The sequence below is a fragment of the Sycon ciliatum genome, chromosome 5, assembly GCF_964019385.1.
Source record: "Sycon ciliatum chromosome 5, ocSycCili1.1, whole genome shotgun sequence".
Taxonomy (NCBI): Eukaryota; Metazoa; Porifera; class Calcarea; order Leucosolenida; family Sycettidae; genus Sycon; species Sycon ciliatum.
This window is the reverse complement of record NC_088647.1, coordinates 35002031-35020536: the sequence shown is the minus strand read 5'-3', so window position 1 is coordinate 35020536 and position 18506 is coordinate 35002031. Positions and strand designations below refer to the sequence as shown.

Sequence of the window (18506 nt, the reverse complement as noted above, 5' to 3'; positions counted from 1 at the left end):
TACTTTAAAAGCCAGTTCACTGCGTCATGTTTTATTATCAAGTCCACGTGATGATTGAATACGTAGTAGTGATTATTGCAACAAAGAACTGACAAGACGACTCGTCAAGAACAAAGGAAAGACTGAACAGCAACAGGAAAGTAAACACTAATGAACCGGTATATCCCAAGCACGCTGGCGCATCATCATCTTCATCCTCGCAAACGCCTCATTGGACATTTGCGCCACTTTTTCCTCGTTGCTGACGAGATCGACGGACGACGAGTAAGCATAGCGGCTGTTGTTCTTCGATGGCCTCCACAGCGGCATCATGGAGAGCAGCATGAAGCTGAAGAGAATGTGCCAGAAGCCGTCCAGCAGCCACATATCCTGCGAGTCGCTGATGCAGAAGCGGAACTGCGGGTACGCCCATGTGCTGAACGCCACGGAGGCGACAGCGGCGAAGAGGATGGCGTTAAGGAAATGCCAGTAGAGCGAGAGCTTGACGTAGTTGCGAATTTGGCGCAGTGTTCGCATTGTTTCAATGATGGACCTGTGGATAAAGAAGATAATATAGACGTCGAGCAGAAATTTTGCCAGCGATATCAGCTGTCTCTTGGTCGTGGAGACCTCCTCGGAGCTGGCCACAGCGTGCAATATACCCTCGACCGACGCGGCCGTGAAGTACCCGATACCAATAAAGACGACGGGGACGAGTTTGGGACCTAGGCGCGGCCGTACAATGCCGGGGCCGAGTGAGATGATTATGACGAGAAGTCTGGCCAGTGTGCGCTTGCCCACCGACACCATCTCAGCAATGGCGAGCAAGTACATGCCCTCTCTGCCTTCGGCGTTGCCGCGGTTATACTCGCTGAAGAAGAACACCTTCTCAACCATACCCAGGGCAATGACGGCGCCAATCCAGACCTGGACACGCAGCAAATCCTTGTAATGGCACATGAGTGCAAGCAGCCAGCCGAGCGCATATAGCAAGTACAGGGCGGTCATGATGCCGTAGAAGACCAGATTGGGATAGTCGAGCGCAGACAGGTATCCCCAGCGGTTCTTCATCTCCACCGTTATATCCATGGTAACCTTGAGATCACCACCATTGGGTACGGGGTCAGCCTGCGCGGCGAAGACCAGCGTGAACACCCGGCGCTTGGTCGTCTTGCACACCACCTGCTTCTTGACCTTCTTGTAGAACGGAGCACTGCGCCGCGTGCGCGCTTGAAGCACGGCGTCCATCGGATCACTCACACTCAGCGACCGATCCTTTGTTCCCGCGGGCTTCACTGCAGGCTCCTCCTTTACGACCGGTGTATTTACTCCTGTTACCTTTACAGCAGACAATTTCCACGATGGTGCCTTTGCTGCTGGGTTTTTTGGGGGTACCTCGGCCACAGCCTTGCTGGCGTTCCCTTTCAGTCCAGCCGCAGGGTCCAGACAGGTGTTGTGGTATTCGCTGTTCCTCAGCCAGGCTCTCTCAGCGACCTCTGTGAACTGCAACGGATCGTCACCACCGTTAGTACTCGCTTTGCAAATCAGAGGGATCTCCACCCACTCTGTCCCCTCCATCCGATGCTCTCCAAAGCCTTCCTGAAGCACTATACTTTCGTCGAAGTAGCTGGCACACTGCGTTACGAGTAGTCTGTATTTCAAATGAACTGTTGCCGCACCTGCCGAGTGACATACGCCCTTGAAGTCGATCGTAGCGTTCTCCGACAGTGTCAGCGTCATCCATTGCACAGAGACATTGCCGGGAGCAACCAGTTCAAAGCTCAGGTCTTTTATTCCTGGTCTGAGGGACGCCAAGCAGATTTGCAACGATGTAAACACCATATTTAGAACACCTAATAGCTTGCTCGCAGCCATTGTACCAGGCGCATCCACCAACGAAAGCTCCCAGTTAGTCTTCACGAGCCAACGCAAAGTGACTTAGACTACCCTGCAAAGGTTAGAAAATGCAAGGCCTTTCTTTCTTTTCTAAGCACTCGCAGACTCCATTGCAGCCATTCACACATTACAGGGTACCTCACTTCAAACTCCCCAACTACGGTCTCTTCGCTGCATACGTTCACTTCACTTCCAAAAAAATAAATAATAATTATTACAAACAAGGCCAGTCCAGGAAGCTCAATGTACGATTACACTGCCCTGTTATCGCCTCTATTTTCACCTATATCCGTTAACTCTCACAAAACAACTCAATACCATTGTCCCAATGCCACGTCTTCACTTCGCACATATGCACTAACTTCCACACTAGCATCAAATATCTAGGCCTGCTCGTAGAGAATTCGATAGTGAATGCTGCTGTCTGATGATCGCTCCGATGCGTGAAACTTTAAGTTACAGCTAACACAGCTTTTCGCCTCTGTTGTGTGTGAATAATAATAATTATTAGATATAAATGGAATGCACCAAATTTTCGGGCATGGCCCATCTTCAGGGTGAAAAAAACCATTCAACGCCTTTCTTTCTCTTCGAAGAAGTATGTTCAATGTTTGATTTTTGTTGTAGCCAGTCACACTGCACTGCTCAAGCTGAACTGTGTTGTCCTGCATCAGTGAGCCCAACCTAACCACTGGAATAGTAAAATTATTATTTATACCAGTGACTGTAGTTGACTGTAGACTCCACTCTGCTTCGAATATGTTGACAACCAGGACCTGTCTCAGTGCCAGCTGCCAAACAACTGCCGAACTGGGTCTATTTTGGGTACTACTGCGACTTCTCAATTCCGATTTTCCCCTACTACACTAGTGCATGATTGTACTGTAGTTTGCAACGATTGTGTGTACTGCATGCGTGTACCAATGTGTGTACTGCATGTGTGTACTGCATGTGTGTACCAATGTGTGTACTGCATGTGTGTACCAATGACTATGTACTGTCGTCTGCTTGTCATTATCCTGGTTTTTGACACCCACACTCACAGCCTGCGCTAGGCACGTCGGCTAGCCACATGCACACTGTACATGTAGAGCAAAACATGTGTGACTTGTACTTGTAGATCTACCACGATCATGTGATTTTCGTCCTACATCAACATACAATGTGTCATTATCTTGTTTCATGCTGTCAGCCTAACAATACTATTAATTATAATCAAACATGTACATGGTTACATTAGGTAACCAACCTTGTTTCATGCTGTCAGCCTAACAATACTATTAATTATTCCCGTAGCTATGCAGAAGACGTTACTTCAGTAACGTCTGGCGCTAGCCAGGGTCCACACAGCTTTAATTTGGTGTTTGTTTGTGTGTTTGTTTGTTTGTGTCACGCCTGGCGCTATCCGTATCTGACGGCAAAAAAGCATAGGATGTTATAAATTTTTCAATTCTCCTTTTTTTCAGGCATATCCTGGGATTCGAACCCGCACTATCGCCCTACATGCATTCCCCCATACACTTTGCATTCATACCCATTCTTCCAAGTTGCGTTACGTTATTATCTTGTGGTTGAAAGCCCTATTTGAATATTGCGGGAAGCTGTATGTGGCCAGCTGTGTTTGATGGTACGGTACGGTACGGGAGACGGTGTCGTATTACCCTCGATCGTACCTGTCCCGTCCCTATCCCCTACCGTACCGTGCCATCAAAGACGGCTGGCCACAATGCATATAACCAAGAGTGTTTATCTACTCTTGATATAACTCAAATAGGGCTTTCAAATGCAAGATCACAATGTGAAACAACTTGGAAGAATTAGTATGTATGCGAAGTGCATCGGGGGATGAATGCAGGGCGCGCGATAGTGCGGGTTCGAATCCCAGGTTATGTCAAAAAAAAAGGAATTTTTAAGTCATCAAGGCAAAAAAGCATAGCGTAGGGCCCTGAGCTTCCAAGCTCTCTCGTAATCAAACATGTACATGGTTACATTAGGTAACCAACCTTGTTTCATGCTGTCAGCCTAACAATAATATTAATTATAATCAAACATGTACATGGTTACATTAGGTAACCAACCTTGTTTCATGCTGTCAAACCAACAACATAATTATCATCATCCATGACTTTACATTGTACATAATAATAGATACAAAGGTCAAAAAGAATGGTTACACCAATTATATATACATACGTTGTAACGCTGCGTTTCATGCACGTAGCTAAATGCTAAGGCAATCATCAGACAACTATGCTTAGCATTTAGCTATGTGCATGAAACGCAGCGTTACAACGTATGTATATAATTATAATTGGTGGAACCATTCTTTTTGACCTTTGTGGTTACGCTCCGCCCTTGTGGTGTTGAGCACTGTTGAAACCTGGGTATACCCACTTATCAGAATAATAGATAGATTGTATTTCCAGCCGGTGACGACACCCGCTGCAGAGCGTTTTCTGGTCTGGGTCACCCTCGCACCACTCTAGCTACCACTGAGTCTGTCATTGCTGACCTTACCGGATATGGTCTACCTACCCGAGCGCCATCACATCTTCCAAGTTTGGCGAGCCAGAGCACCGCACAGAAAAGAATGGCGTGCCCTGAAACGGCTGAAGTAGGCATTGGCGGATAATGCTCGAAAAGGTGGCAGATTCTGCTCGACAAGCAGTGAAATTGGAAGAACCATACAAACCTTATGGCAGGCAGAAAAATTGGCAGAATTCGGTACTTTTTCTGGTAAGTTTCATGCATGTTTGGTATGTGGATAAAGAAATGGAGCAGAATTCGAGGAATTGCCCGCCATAAGGTTTGTATGGTTCTGCCAATGTCACTGCTTTTCGAGCAGAATCTGCCAATGCCTATTGTGGACTCATCAGCGCAGCACAGGTGCTAATAATAATACTACGCAAATTTGAAAGGTACATGTAAATTACGATGTACACATACATGTACATGACTACTTGTAGCATGTACGGCATACACTCACTTTGGCTGGAATCGATCAGCTAGCTTGCACTTGCCATACTTCTACATAGCATGGTTGATTTCACGACAAAATATCTATGGGCGGCAACTACCATAATTTACGCAAGACCACGACATCCCTGTGGGAGAAACGAATAACCCAAGATTCCGCCCTAGACGGCACCACGGCGCAAGTTCATCGCATGAAGGCAGAGATTCGTACGACTTTGCGAACCAACCTCCTGGCAGCCATGAAGTCTTTCAAGGATGGTGCTGGAGCGCAGCTTGAGCTGCAGTTGACCCTGCAATGACAATTGCAAATACGTTGTTCCGCTAACTCGGCGAACATCTGGCGACAGCCGACCATTGGTTTCCGCCGTGAAGCTTTGGAACACGCTGCCACAGGAACTCACGTCCGCTCGTCATCCAACCCCGTTTAAAAGATTGCTGAAAGTGTTTTTCTACGGTTAATATGGCCGAATAGCACCTCCCTCTGGCATAGGTCCTCATCTTCCTATTTCTCCCTGATTGTTACTTCGTTCGAACTTGACTTGTAATTACCGGTACAAATACTTCATTTTGACTGTTTTCTCATTTTCGCAAGTGAAGCTTTATCGAGCTACACTTTTTATTCTATCGCCATCATAATATTGGGCATCAATGCCCGTTTGGTTTGCGATGTAAAATAGAACTTCAAACAAACAAACCCTCGCATTGGAGAAGGGGGCCTCTAGCTGGCTGACGTGTCGCCCTCTAGGCATCCATGGATTTCGTTTGTCCAAGGCGGAGTTTCACGATGCCCTCTGTCTCCGGTACGGGTGGACACCAGCACGTCTGCCATCAGGATGCGTATGTTGCCATGGTAACTTTGACGTCACCCATGCCCTGCCCTGGAATACTGGGGGCTTCCCCAGCACTAGTATTCGCCATGAGATTCGGGACCTCACGGCTGATGTTCTGCGTCAGGTCACGCACGGTGTGTGCACAGAACCGATGCTACAGCCAGTCACTGGAGATAAATTCCGGCTTCTATCGACAACGACCGCTGATCAGGCTCGTCTTGATTTTGCTGCCAATGGAATCAGGGGTGGCCGATTTGAGCGCACCCTTGTTGATAAAAGGGTTTTCAATCCCTATGTTGTTGTTGTTGTTTATTTTACTTCGCAGATTCTAAAGGGCAAGTTGCCCAATAACAAGAAAGCGAAGGCCAAGAAAGTAATAATAATAATAAAAGAAATAACCGGGGCAGCAGAACATGTATAATAGCTCTAAGAACTCAGATGGTAAGCCAAGGAACAAATTTCCATGTTACAAATAATCGCTTTAAAAAGAAAAAAAAAGAAAAGAGCGGGGGGTATGCTGCCTCAGTTTCCTCAGTGTATGCACGTCATGAGAAGTTGAAACTGTGGAGGTATCAGCAGTGTCTGGTTGAGGTTGACCGCGCCACATTCGTACCAGTAGCAAAATACGAATAATTCAGTAAATTAAATGAAGTACTAGTATTCACCATAATTGACATGGTTAGCATTTTACCGTTCACGCTATTTTCGACGGTCGGCGTGTAGAGGGCGAGTCTACTGTTTTGATGTGTTATCGAGACACGGTTAGCAGTTCGACTTCTGAGTCCTGACGCAACGATCGACTTGTGACGTAACCCTAGTTGGAATCTTACCGTTTCGTTCCCATCGCTAAACAGAGCTTTCTATGGACAGTATGGTCGAAACGGTACCAAACCGACGACGGTATTTTGGGTGTTGGGTACAATAGCCACCAAACAATACAGTCACGTGTGACAGTGTATTACTATTAGAGTCTTAGAGGAGACGGTTTCAAATAGGACATAGGTCGCAAACCGGAACGGGCTCAATATCCACTTTCTCTCTTGGTATTTTGATTAGAAAACATGTCACAGTGAGACTACGATGTGTTATACATGTACTCCAAGTCAAAAATGCCGCCCCTTATTTACTACGACATGCATAGCTCATTATCCACATGTCCTTTGCGTCTCTGTGTTTTTCACTGTTTTTATTTGACATTATCTTTCTCTTTCTTTACGGAGTTGTTGCTGTTCATTTTGCTACTCTTTCTTTTTCCCTCCCCTTACTTTTATTTATCGCCGTGGTTGGCAATCACCCACTCTCTTTAACATTGGCCGGTATTTCCACCGAGTCTTGAGATGTTGTAATAAATATATAAATATAAAATTCCATGGCTCTGCGATGACCAGAAGCGCCATACCAAGCAGGTGAGGTTTTGACGTGTTGCTTCGCACTGCGACTTGAGTTTACATCTTTCGAAAAATTAAAGGGGAAGTATACCCTAAAATCAAATTTTCACCAGTTGTAGTCTTCGGGGTGCTGAGTCGAATGGTCTTGGTCCGAGGAAGCTGAGACGCTCCCTTCCTACTTGAATCCCAATCGAACTCGCGCACTTCCACCGAAACTGGGTGACTGCGCCCTACTAGATGGGGATTTGTATGCAAAATGTCACTAAAAGCGCCATTTCGTTCTTATAAAAGCATGGATGACCGCGATTGGCCCATATGTTGTAGTCTTTTGGACGCTGAGTCGACTGGTTTTGGTCCGAAAAGGCTGCGATGCAGCGTTCCTCCTTTATTCCCAATCGAACATGGTTGAACAAGCGGTCACGTGCTCCTGCGTACACCAGTCAGCTGGTCACCGTGCCTGCAGGGTACAACTTACTAGCCTGTTTGACCTTTTTTGGGTGCAGTCCTGTCACTCGACTTGAACTCGAGTTGAACCTTGGTGTGAAAGTTGTCGCCTGCTGGCGCGGTGACCAGGTGATTTGGGCACCCAGGAGCACGTGACCGCTTGTTCAACCATGTTCGATTGGGAATAAAGGAGGAACGCTGCATCGCAGCCTTTTCGGACCAAAACCAGTCGACTCAGCGTCGAAAAGACTACAACATATGGGCCAATCGCGGTCATCCGTGCTTTTATAAGAACGAAATGGCGCTTTTAGTGACATTTTGCATACAAATCCCCATCTAGTAGGGCGCAGTCACCCAGTTTCGGTGGAAGTGCGCGAGTTCGATTGGGATTCAAGTAGGAAGGGAGCGTCGCAGCTTCCTCGGACCAAGACCATTCGACTCAGCACCCAGAAGACTACAACTGGTGAAAATTTGATTTTAGGGTATACTTCCCCTTTAACTTCTTGTGGCAGGTAAACAGCGGCTCGCCTTTCGCCAATAAAGCACCGTATACCAATGAAAACCTATGGAAGCACACACAAGGCTTATTGTTTCTCTCTACTGGCCGTCGTGGAGCGATAGCAATTACCTAATTTCAGAACTCAGTGTGAACTTGACATGCACTTCAAAACCTTTCCAGTTTGGAGCCACCTCTAATTTGTGACGAAAAATCGGGTAACTTGGAGGCAACGGGCCAACACAAAGGAGTGGCTCAGTTCGATCGACTCACAGCAAATTTCAACATGCCAGTTTCCTTCCACAAACATATTTTCGAATGAACAATCCACGCTGATGATCGGTTTGGGTCTGCACAATTTTGCTGTCACACCGTTCCTATTCGAAACCGTCCCCTCTACATTGTCGAAGAATGCGCCGGACAGCTGAACGCCAGCTCGGGTTAAAATCAGTCGAATACTAAAGTAGTCCGCGACGTGCAGAAAGTATCAGAAAATCTCTACAAGGATAACATCTTTCCAGTAGTGCGCATAATGTTAACAGTTGAAAACAAGAGTTAAAAAGGAGAATTTACTGTTCCCAACATACAACACTTACAAAATGGAACACTTTGTTCTACTGCAGCCTTTCTCCTGAAATAACGATGAATACTACGCACTAAGTTACCTGTTTATTGTTATGATGAAAATATGCTAGCCCCTCTCCATAGGGTTGGATTGACAAGACTTGGGAAAAGAGGACGAATATTATGCCGGAAATGTAATACTTATTCAAATTTTGAATATGAGGATACTTGTTTGTCAATATTTTATGCACATGCCAGATATCGAGGCTGTCTGCTTTCTGCACGGGGTGATCTTGATTGCCGCTCCTACTGGAGAGCGTCCATACTCAGCCTCTCCGAGCTGCTGCTGCTGATGCTGCTGTTGTCCCGGCTGCCTGCTCCCGGCGCCGGGCTCTCTAGGCGGATACTCGGGTTCGCTGCTCTGGGTGCCGGGCGAGCTGCGGGTGCTACATGGCTTGCACTTGGTTGCCGTCTGAGAATAGTCCAACACAAGGCAGGGCAAACGAGTGTTACAGCACCAGAGGCACGATAAACGGCAGTTCCAACGCTCTGGATACCCGAGACTAAGAATGCCCTTTGACATGAATAGTACTGTTTAAGATGCAGTTGGCTGATTTCTTTCCGTTTTTGGAATAAGGGCTGTGTGAACCACTTTGCGTTCGTTATTGGTTGCTTACTGCAGCTTAGTAATATTAGCGTATGGTACATTTGGGCTGGCAGTGACATCACACCCAGCACAACCAATTCATAATTATGTTACAGCCACTTATTCACTGTGAGAAATTGACACATCCAATCTGGTACGGTAATTTGTTTTGCGTGAAGAGCAGTACCGGTTTCGTTGTGGCTGTGATCACACAAATTGATAAATCAAAGACTATTCCCTGTTCTCTCGTGACAGTAGTGTGTTCTGCCGTGTGAGATCAAGCAATTTCTTTTAGATCAAGTAGCTCTTCCTGTTGTATACCACCTCCAAGGGCAAGTCTAACATACCCTTGCCTTCCAGGCGCATGCACTGGCGTGGTGGTCCTGTTAGCAATGCCTGTGTCTGACGCTTGAAATCTGCCTTTCAATGCGTTCAAACGAGCGGCAGAATATGTGCTGGGAAATAGAATATTCTCCGACCTGCACAAGAAGTAGGATCAAAGAGGAGAAAATAGTACCGTCGACTCCTGATATAATGAACACCGTCGTGCATGAGGATTTGTTCTTTCTCGCCAATGCTCATGATAACAGATATACACTCACCCCATACAAGCAACAAGTCATGAGCATTAGGTGGCCCATGACTGCCGCATGAGTGCACATAGTTTACGTGCTCCCCTACAACACATTGTTAGCTATACCCGAAAACTGTTCACTACAAAGTATCTATATCAATAGATGACTTGCACAACAATTTGTCTGGGTTTGAGACGGGGCAAGTGGTCCGTGAGGTCTACAGAGTTCGTCGTAAACGAATAATTTTGACTTGATATGATGCCTGGCCAACCATAGGATTAACTAAAGAGAAGTTCGCATCATCAGTGTTCGTCCTAACGAGGTTTGACCAGTACGTCTTGTTAGTTTTGCGTATGCTTTTCGGCAAGCGTTGCGCTGTTTTTGGTTGTATCACCATGCCAAAGTATGACCACTATTGCGTTCCCGAGTGCACCAGTCGACGAGCGAATGAGCCGAGCCTCTCGTTCCATACATTCCCTTCCGAACCCGAAAGGAGAAAGAAAAGGATTCACGCTATACATTAAGAAGAAAAGGAGGGAGTTTTTAGTACAAAGCTAAAGTAGCGAGGTCAGACACGTGACCAGTTCAAGGACTTCGCTTGTCGCGCTTGGACCATTGAACATCGATGATGTAATGGCACATAGGTTTTAGTTGAGTTTTCGAGTTTCACGGGAGGCATACAAAACTGACCTGCGTTTGATCTTCACTTCTGCAGTCTCCTTGCTCCTTTTGTGCGATTTCAAGTTTCTAGTCCTTTGGTAAGGATATGGAGCAATGCCTCCACCCGTTCGCGCGGCGTCCAGACGTTTCCCTGTCGACACGCTGTCTCTCGCTTTTTGCCAATATTCGAGGGCGGGTTTCCATCCTTGCGCCTCTTGTTACGCCTTAGGTTGTTGCTGCATCGTGTTCAGCGCCCTCTAATCCTTCGGACTACCAAGTTTCATTGGCGTTACAAGAGGCGCACCGACGTTATGGCTCCCGACTGGTGTCACTGTCCAGCAGCGGCGGAGGATTGCTTTGGGAAGGCATGTGCACCAATCTAAAAGGCAACAGAAGCAAGCGAATCGCCATCAATCCGATTAAACTTCGCTTGCGTCTGGTGTGCAGCATTTTGTATCTATTCATAAGCTTGTTCAAGTTGTTGGTGATGAAGGCAAGGAGATGGCTACTTCAGTCCCAGGTACTGTTTCGAAAGGCTATGCCTTTCTTGCAAAGTTTTGTCCAATTGTATGCATCATTTCAGAAATGGAAACTATTTCCAAACTTCCAACGCTGTCAGTGTTACTCAATCAAGGCAACACCGTAGTTGTCAGCCAAACATAGCCTGTGTGAGAGAGAAAGTGAGGAACATCCACTTTCACACAAGCCATGTCTCTAACAAAGGCTCTCTACTACTCCAGAACAAACAATACGTTCTCAGCACAATTATGTTTTCAAATTCCTGATCGTCTGCAGAAACTTGAGAAAGTGCTTCTTCCTACATTATCCATCAACAGCAGCTACCGCTCCCGTTGCTACCAACTCGTCACTGGATCCCAAAGACCTTACCATCAGTGGTTCACATCAAAGAGTACTGGCGATGCTTGAAGACAATTTATAAAATAGACATTTCCCTTCTCTGCAAAGGAACAAATTTTCTCTTCAGAAAGCTTTCGGCTCGAGCGCTTGTTATGTACGGCTCAGATCAGGTACACTTCTCTCTGCGAGCAGCGAGCGGTGGCGCTAGCATAGCAAAAGTACACGCACGTGACACTCGAGATTACATCATGCACTCTGCGTCGCGACTTGGGACCCGAGTGCCGGGTGCCACTTTTCGAGGTCCCACGCATACATTCGTCGCGACAATAAAAATCACGTAGTCGGGCTCCTTTCAACACCCATAACTCCCTTCTACCTGCTCTAACGCAGCCCAGATTTTAGATTTTAACTCCTGAAGCTCTGGGCGTTCCGTGGATACCCAATTCGATAGGGTTTTCCAAAATTTAATTTTCGCCTGACCTCGCTAGCTTAAGGCCGAAATCCCATTTGCCGTATATCCATGTACTTGCAGGTGAAGTAGAAGTGCCAAGCCAACCAATGCATGTGTCACATCCACAGTGTAGCCACATCATTATAGCCAAATGTCAGTAGGACGAAAAAAATAGAAATGCATTATCCGGGGGCTTTGCCCCCGGACCCCCCCCCCCCCCCCACTCATAGTAACCCCAACACACGCACACACACTCACGCGTGCGCGCGGAACTGTTCAGAAAACCTTTCACGGCTTTGTGTGAGACTCGGGCTGAGTTTGCCGATTTTCCCCAGACAGCTGATGATTCGCTTAGCGCCTTAGGAGAGAGCTATGGAAACACTCGTGATGCGCAGTAATAGCCAAAAATCTGGACCATGACTTCTAAACCAAGCACAAGGTCAAACTTGGACAAATTCATGGCTGTTGTCGGCAGGAGAAGGTCAATTGTCGGCAGGTCATGACAGGCCTCAAAAATCGGCAGGCTACTGACATGTCGGCAGGTGTGGCAACACAGAATCCATGTCAGTGCCAGGCCATGTCACGTGATAGCAGTTTGCAACAGGACGAAAAAAAATCATTCCGCTTCCAGTCGGGACTTGAATTTGAGACACCCCCTTCCTAATCATGGTCTTAAGCCATCCCACTCTGCTTGCCTGCTTCTACTTACGCAGTTTACCCTGAAGAAACGTGACCCCACAACCAGAAAGAGAAAACAGAACAGCCCAGAAAGCGAACTTTCTCCTCTAACTGAGAAACTCACTGGTTTTTCCCAGGGGCCACCTGGTAAGCGTGTAACGCAAGTGCTAATTGACGTTTCTCCTCAGTCAAATCCTGCATTTCTTTAACCATCTGCATGAGCTGAGTATCACACGTGTGCAGTCACGCACAAGCACAAGCACGAGCACGCACAAGCACAAGCACGCACAAGCACGCACAAGCACGAGCACGCACGAGCACGCACACAAGAACATACCCACACCCACACAACACAAACACACGTACACGTACACATGCACACACACACACACACACACACACACACACACACACACACACACACACACACACACACACACACACACATATCGTGAAATCCTCAAACTTTGGGTGGACTTGGAAATAATCACAGTCATAGGCAACCACATGTACATACGCATGCTTGCCCCCCCCCCCCCCCCACCACACACACACACACACACACACACACACAAGCACACACATACATACATGCAGCCATACCCAAACACACAGATATGCACATAAGCACACACATCAATTATTATTAATATTATTATGTCTCCTTTATTCACTCCTTTCGAAGGCAATAAGCCAGTCTCACCGGGAAGATAATTCCATAAGTGGGATAGCAAAAGAAAGTGAAAAAATATACAAACTTTAAAAAACCAAAATGGACAAGAAATAGGAGAAGGAAGAGGAAGAAAGGAAAGAAACTCAATCTGAACTCCAATATCAAAACAACAATAAAGAATTTGCAGCAATAGGCATTCTACAAGTGATAAGGACGTTGAGATCGGTCATTATTATTATTATTATTATTATTTGAAACTCGGATGTTGAGCCATAAATAAATGTAGAAAAGCAAAGGACATACGGATACGAGTTAAGAGTAACTCTCCATCACTGTAACTGGATATTCGTTTTCGCAAAGCTTCCCTTTCTTTACTTATCTTTGATATTTATGACCCACCCAAGTTGGGTGGTGTGCTGCTTTGCTGCTTCAAATTGTAGTTTGACCGCCTTGTCAAATATCGTACTGGTCTCGTCATCGTCCAGTAACAATCAACATTCTTTGTTCCGTTGGGACTGTAGCTTTTGCTCGTTTTCGTTGCGCTTGCCTTCCCTCTTTGGTCTTTTCATAACCTTGAACCTTCCAAGTTGGAAGGCTGTCGGTTAGCGCTACGGAGATGTGTTGAAGCTAGGTGTCAGGACGTCGAATGTCTCAGTACTCTGTCAGTTTTGTGCCTAGTTATTGCACTTTCTGACTGTATATAGTATCCAGTTACAGTGATGGAGAGTTACTCTTAACTCGTATCCATATGTCCTTTTCTTTTCTACATTATTATTATTGTTATTATTTTGAAGGGATTGGGAGAACTTCAAATTCAAAGGATCAATTGGGGAAGTGAACTGCCTGAAAAGAGAAAAAATCGCCAGACCTACCAGGAATCGAGCCCGGGACCTTGCTTGTCATGAGCAATGCTCTAACCACTGAGCTATGGGACCGGGCTGAACCTAGAAGGCGCTGACAAGTCTTTCACTCCAAAGGCAGCTCACAACACGTGCCACACATACTGATGGCACTTGGGTCTTTCTCCCTCCCCCAGGGGAACAACCAAGGTCAGTTTCTGGACCCTACCAGAAGGTTCGAGTCCTGGTGGGTCTGGCGATTTTTTCTCTTTTCAGGCAGTTCACTTCCCCAATTGATCCTTTGAATTTGAAGTTCTCCCAATTCTTTCAAAATTTATCACTCTCTTTTCACTTTTGGTAGGGTCCAGAAACTGACCGTGGTTGGTCCCCTGGGGGAGGGAGAAAGACCCAAGTGCCATCAGTGTGTGTGGCACGTGTTGTGAGCTGCCTTTGGAGTGAAAGACTTGTCAGCGCCTTCTAGGTTCAGCCCGGTTCCATAGCTCAGTGGTAAGAGCATTGCTCATGACAAGCAAGGTCCTGGGTTCGAGTCCTGGTGGGTCTGGCGATTTTTTCTCTTTTCAGGTAGTTCACTTCCCCAATTGATCCTTTGAATTACTATTATTACTATTATTAACTGGTTTGAGGGAAAGAGACAATTACTATTATGGAGTTGGCTTTATTTCACTCACGTTGTCATGACATGAGGTAAGAACCCCATCACCGGGCCAAAAGAGACCAAGGGTAATGAGAGAAAAAAATAGATAAATGGCCAACGCAATGGAGACCGAAGCAAAAAGGATTGTAAAAACCAAAGCAAAAATATTGAAAGCCGACGCAGAAACTGAGAGACGGACAGAAATAAGCAGAACGATGGAGGAGGCCAGGACATATTCGAATACAAAAAGAGTAATCACAAAAATGGACTACCAGTACAGGAATAGACCTGTAGAAATAGAGGAAGAGATGAATGCCGGACATACTCAAATGGCAAGACAAAAATCAGGCTGTGAGGACCGTCATATTGCACATTCATGGATGTCAAAGCAAAGATGATGCTTCAGCGGGTTGCTTCCCGGCCGACCCAGACCATGCCGCTTGCATAGTGCCCAATGCACCAACTTGACGAGCGTGTCATGCCGTTCGATATACAGTGTTTTGGCTAGAGCTGGGCAACAGGCCACAATGTGATCAACTGTTTCCCCGCGAGTGCCGCAAACTCGACAAATGTCATTGGACGGGGAGACGTTGTGGACATTTGTCGAGTTTGCGGAGTCGAAGGTTCGATGGACTTCTCGTGTGCTCTGGATGGCAGTCGTGAGTCAGTCAAGTGTCAAGTAAAGTCGGCGGAATAGCGCGAGCTCCGGTGTGGGGAGCAAACCCTTTCTTACAAGTCATCGCCGAAGTCGCAACCACTACTTCGTACTGTTGTGCCCAGCGCGGGCTTCCGACTAGTTGGTTTGGAGGTGACAGCGTTGCGAATGACCGAGGGTCCTCGACGTCTGTCTCACCGTCCAGGAGCGACACTGACTCACGCTGCTATCTGGTGTTCACGAGGTGTTTGTCGCGCTGGAAACGGAGCGTCTCTGTAAGTTTGTATCCCTGGTGATGTTTGTGCCTGGAGAGCACTATATAAGTGGTGCTCTTCAGGCACAATCTTCCTCAGCCTACTCAAGCTCAACTGATGAGGGGTGAATTCCCCGAAACACTGTGTATTGAGCAGGGAGTGGTGCTTTCTTGCAGGTTTGCCGAGTCGAAGGTTCGATGGACTTCTCGTGTGCTCTGGATGGCAGTCGTGAGTCAGTCAAGTGTCAAGTAAAGTCGGCGGAATAGCGCGAGCTCCGGTGTGGGGAGCAAACCCTTTATTATTATTATTATTATTATTATTATTATTATTAAATCTTGTAGGACGCATCACGCAGCTTCATAAGTAAAAAATTGGTTGTGAGCAACACTGGGTCACACTCAAATAACTGCTTTTCACCAGAAAAATATTATATTTCAACGTTTCGGTCATGAAATAACCATCATCAGGAATGAAGTGGGCACACCGGTTAGGATGGGTTAATATACGAGGAGCGCTGCAAACTGATAACAAATCACACCTGCATGCACTATGACGAGAGAGAGAACAAAAGGACAAAACATCACCAAAAAAAAAACCCCAGGTATAGAAATAACGCAATACGCGACAACTCTAAAAATGGCACAGGTACAAGCAACAAACAGAATGTACATGTGCACTAGGTGCGTGCAGACATGTAATTGCAGGCGCTAGCAACAACAGTAGTAGTAACAGTGCACTAGTTCAAGGGGTGCTAAACCACCACCATCCAGGAAGAGCGAGTATCAGGGCCAGAAATATGTACAAGGCCTCACCAGAGAATTCACAGGAGGTCCCACCCTGCGTTATTGTTTATGCTGGGGCTCGTGTCGCGAATTTGTATTGCTTCGCGTATTCTCCTCCTGGCCCGATCCGACTCAGTGGCAAGGACGCGAATCTCTGTGAATGCCGACTCGCCAAGCGGCAGTACCTCGTCGCCATGGTGAAGTCGGTAGTGCTCGCCCAGGGCTTTTCCAGACGTCTTGTTGCGTGAGTTATCATTGTGTTCTTTTGTTCGCGTTGCTACACTGCGGCCAGTCTCTCCAACATACTTCTCCGAGCACTTGCAGGTCAGACGATAAACCACGTTGCGTCTTGTGCATTCTACCTCGCTCGATTGGCATGCAACGCAGGCGGCTTTAGGCCTTCCTCGTCGCCTCGGGGCAGCGGGATCCACCCACTTACGGCAGCAAGGTCCAGTGAGGCTGGACTTAGTGACGCTGTTGGAAAGCCTTGCATTCTTGTAGATTATCTGTACATTTAGATTGTATTTGTTTAGAAGACGGTGGACCCTGTAGTGGATGGCATCCGTTTTGAATGGTAACTTCAACGTGGATCGATAGTCAAAAAGGTTCACACCCGTCAGTGTCACCATCGATGATTGGGAGAAGCAAACGCGCACCATCCTTCAACGCGTCTGTGGTGGTACACTAGAGAAGGACCTGTACCAAGCCATACTCCCTGGCGACAACAGGTTTCCGGAGATGTATGGCCTACCTAAAGACCACAAAGCCACGGTACCGCTTCGGCCAGTTGTGTCAGCTGTTGATAGCCCGGTGACCAATATTTCTATTGTCCTGGAGCGTATACTCAACCAATGCCTGAAGTATGTCCCAGCACATCTGAAAAACACGCTGGAAGCACTGGAGGATATCCGGCAAGTGTATCCCGACCTACAAGCCCCAGCGGGGACCATCATCGTTACGATGGACGTGGTCGCTCTTTACCCAAGTATCCCTATCGCTGAAGGGGTGCAGGCGGTTGCTAGAGTCCTGCAGCAGCACATCGAGTCTGTTGACACATTTGGTTTAAGCGTGGAGCAGATCGAAGAGCTGTTAACCTTCGTTCTAAGATCCAATTATTTCAGATTTGGTGAGAAGGTCTACCACCAGAGGGAAGGCATCGCCATGGGTAACAACCTAGCGCCCCCGTTTGCGATTATCTTCATGCATGACCTCGAAACCTCGCTGTTGCTAAACTCGCCTGGTGCTCCCGTACTCTACAAGCGTTATATTGATGACATCATTATGCTGTGGACACTGGGGGCCGCGCTTCTCCGCCAGCTGATTGCGTTCTTCAATACCGCCAATGCGAGCATCAAGTTCACGTATCAATCTTCGGAGGAAACTGGGTCGGTTGACTTTATGGACACGACTATTCATGTCTCCTCCGAGGGCGCAATATCATTCGAGCTGTTCCGCAAAGCTTGCCACAGTGGCCTCGTCTCAGACTTCAACTCCTGCGTTCCGCAACAGCAAAAACTCGCCATCGCGTCTTCGGAATTCCTCCGCGCGGCCCGCCTTTCCTCTGATCCTGCAGCCCGCCAGCGAAGTGAGCAAAAGGTTATTGACACATTAAAATTCAACAACTTTCCTGACAAAGTGATCGCGACTGCTCATGAACGAGCCAGACGACCTGCTAAACAGAAGAAAGACTATCGATCCACGTTGAAGTTACCATTCAAAACGGATGCCATCCACTACAGGGTCCACCGTCTTCTAAACAAATACAATCTAAATGTACAGATAATCTACAAGAATGCAAGGCTTTCCAACAGCGTCACTAAGTCCAGCCTCACTGGACCTTGCTGCCGTAAGTGGGTGGATCCCGCTGCCCCGAGGCGACGAGGAAGGCCTAAAGCCGCCTGCGTTGCATGCCAATCGAGCGAGGTAGAATGCACAAGACGCAACGTGGTTTATCGTCTGACCTGCAAGTGCTCGGAGAAGTATGTTGGAGAGACTGGCCGCAGTGTAGCAACGCGAACAAAAGAACACAATGATAACTCACGCAACAAGACGTCTGGAAAAGCCCTGGGCGAGCACTACCGACTTCACCATGGCGACGAGGTACTGCCGCTTGGCGAGTCGGCATTCACAGAGATTCGCGTCCTTGCCACTGAGTCGGATCGGGCCAGGAGGAGAATACGCGAAGCAATACAAATTCGCGACACGAG

At 47.2% G+C, this 18506-nt stretch overlaps 1 protein-coding gene across 1 annotated transcript in view; it reads right to left on the bottom strand.

Moving 5' to 3' along the window:
• Positions 1-8468: 8468 nt before the first annotated feature.
• LOC135818470 (adventurous-gliding motility protein Z-like) overlaps positions 8469-18506 on the bottom strand; it is a 51372-nt gene continuing 41334 nt past the window's right edge. The window contains exons 22-24 of the mRNA XM_065331855.1: positions 12566-12663; positions 9567-9698; positions 8469-9045 (exon numbers count right to left, since the gene is read on the bottom strand). Of these exons, the coding sequence (XP_065187927.1) occupies positions 8880-9045; positions 9567-9698; positions 12566-12663 (396 nt within the window). The 3' untranslated portion in view covers positions 8469-8879. The remainder of the gene's footprint in view (positions 9046-9566; positions 9699-12565; positions 12664-18506) is intronic.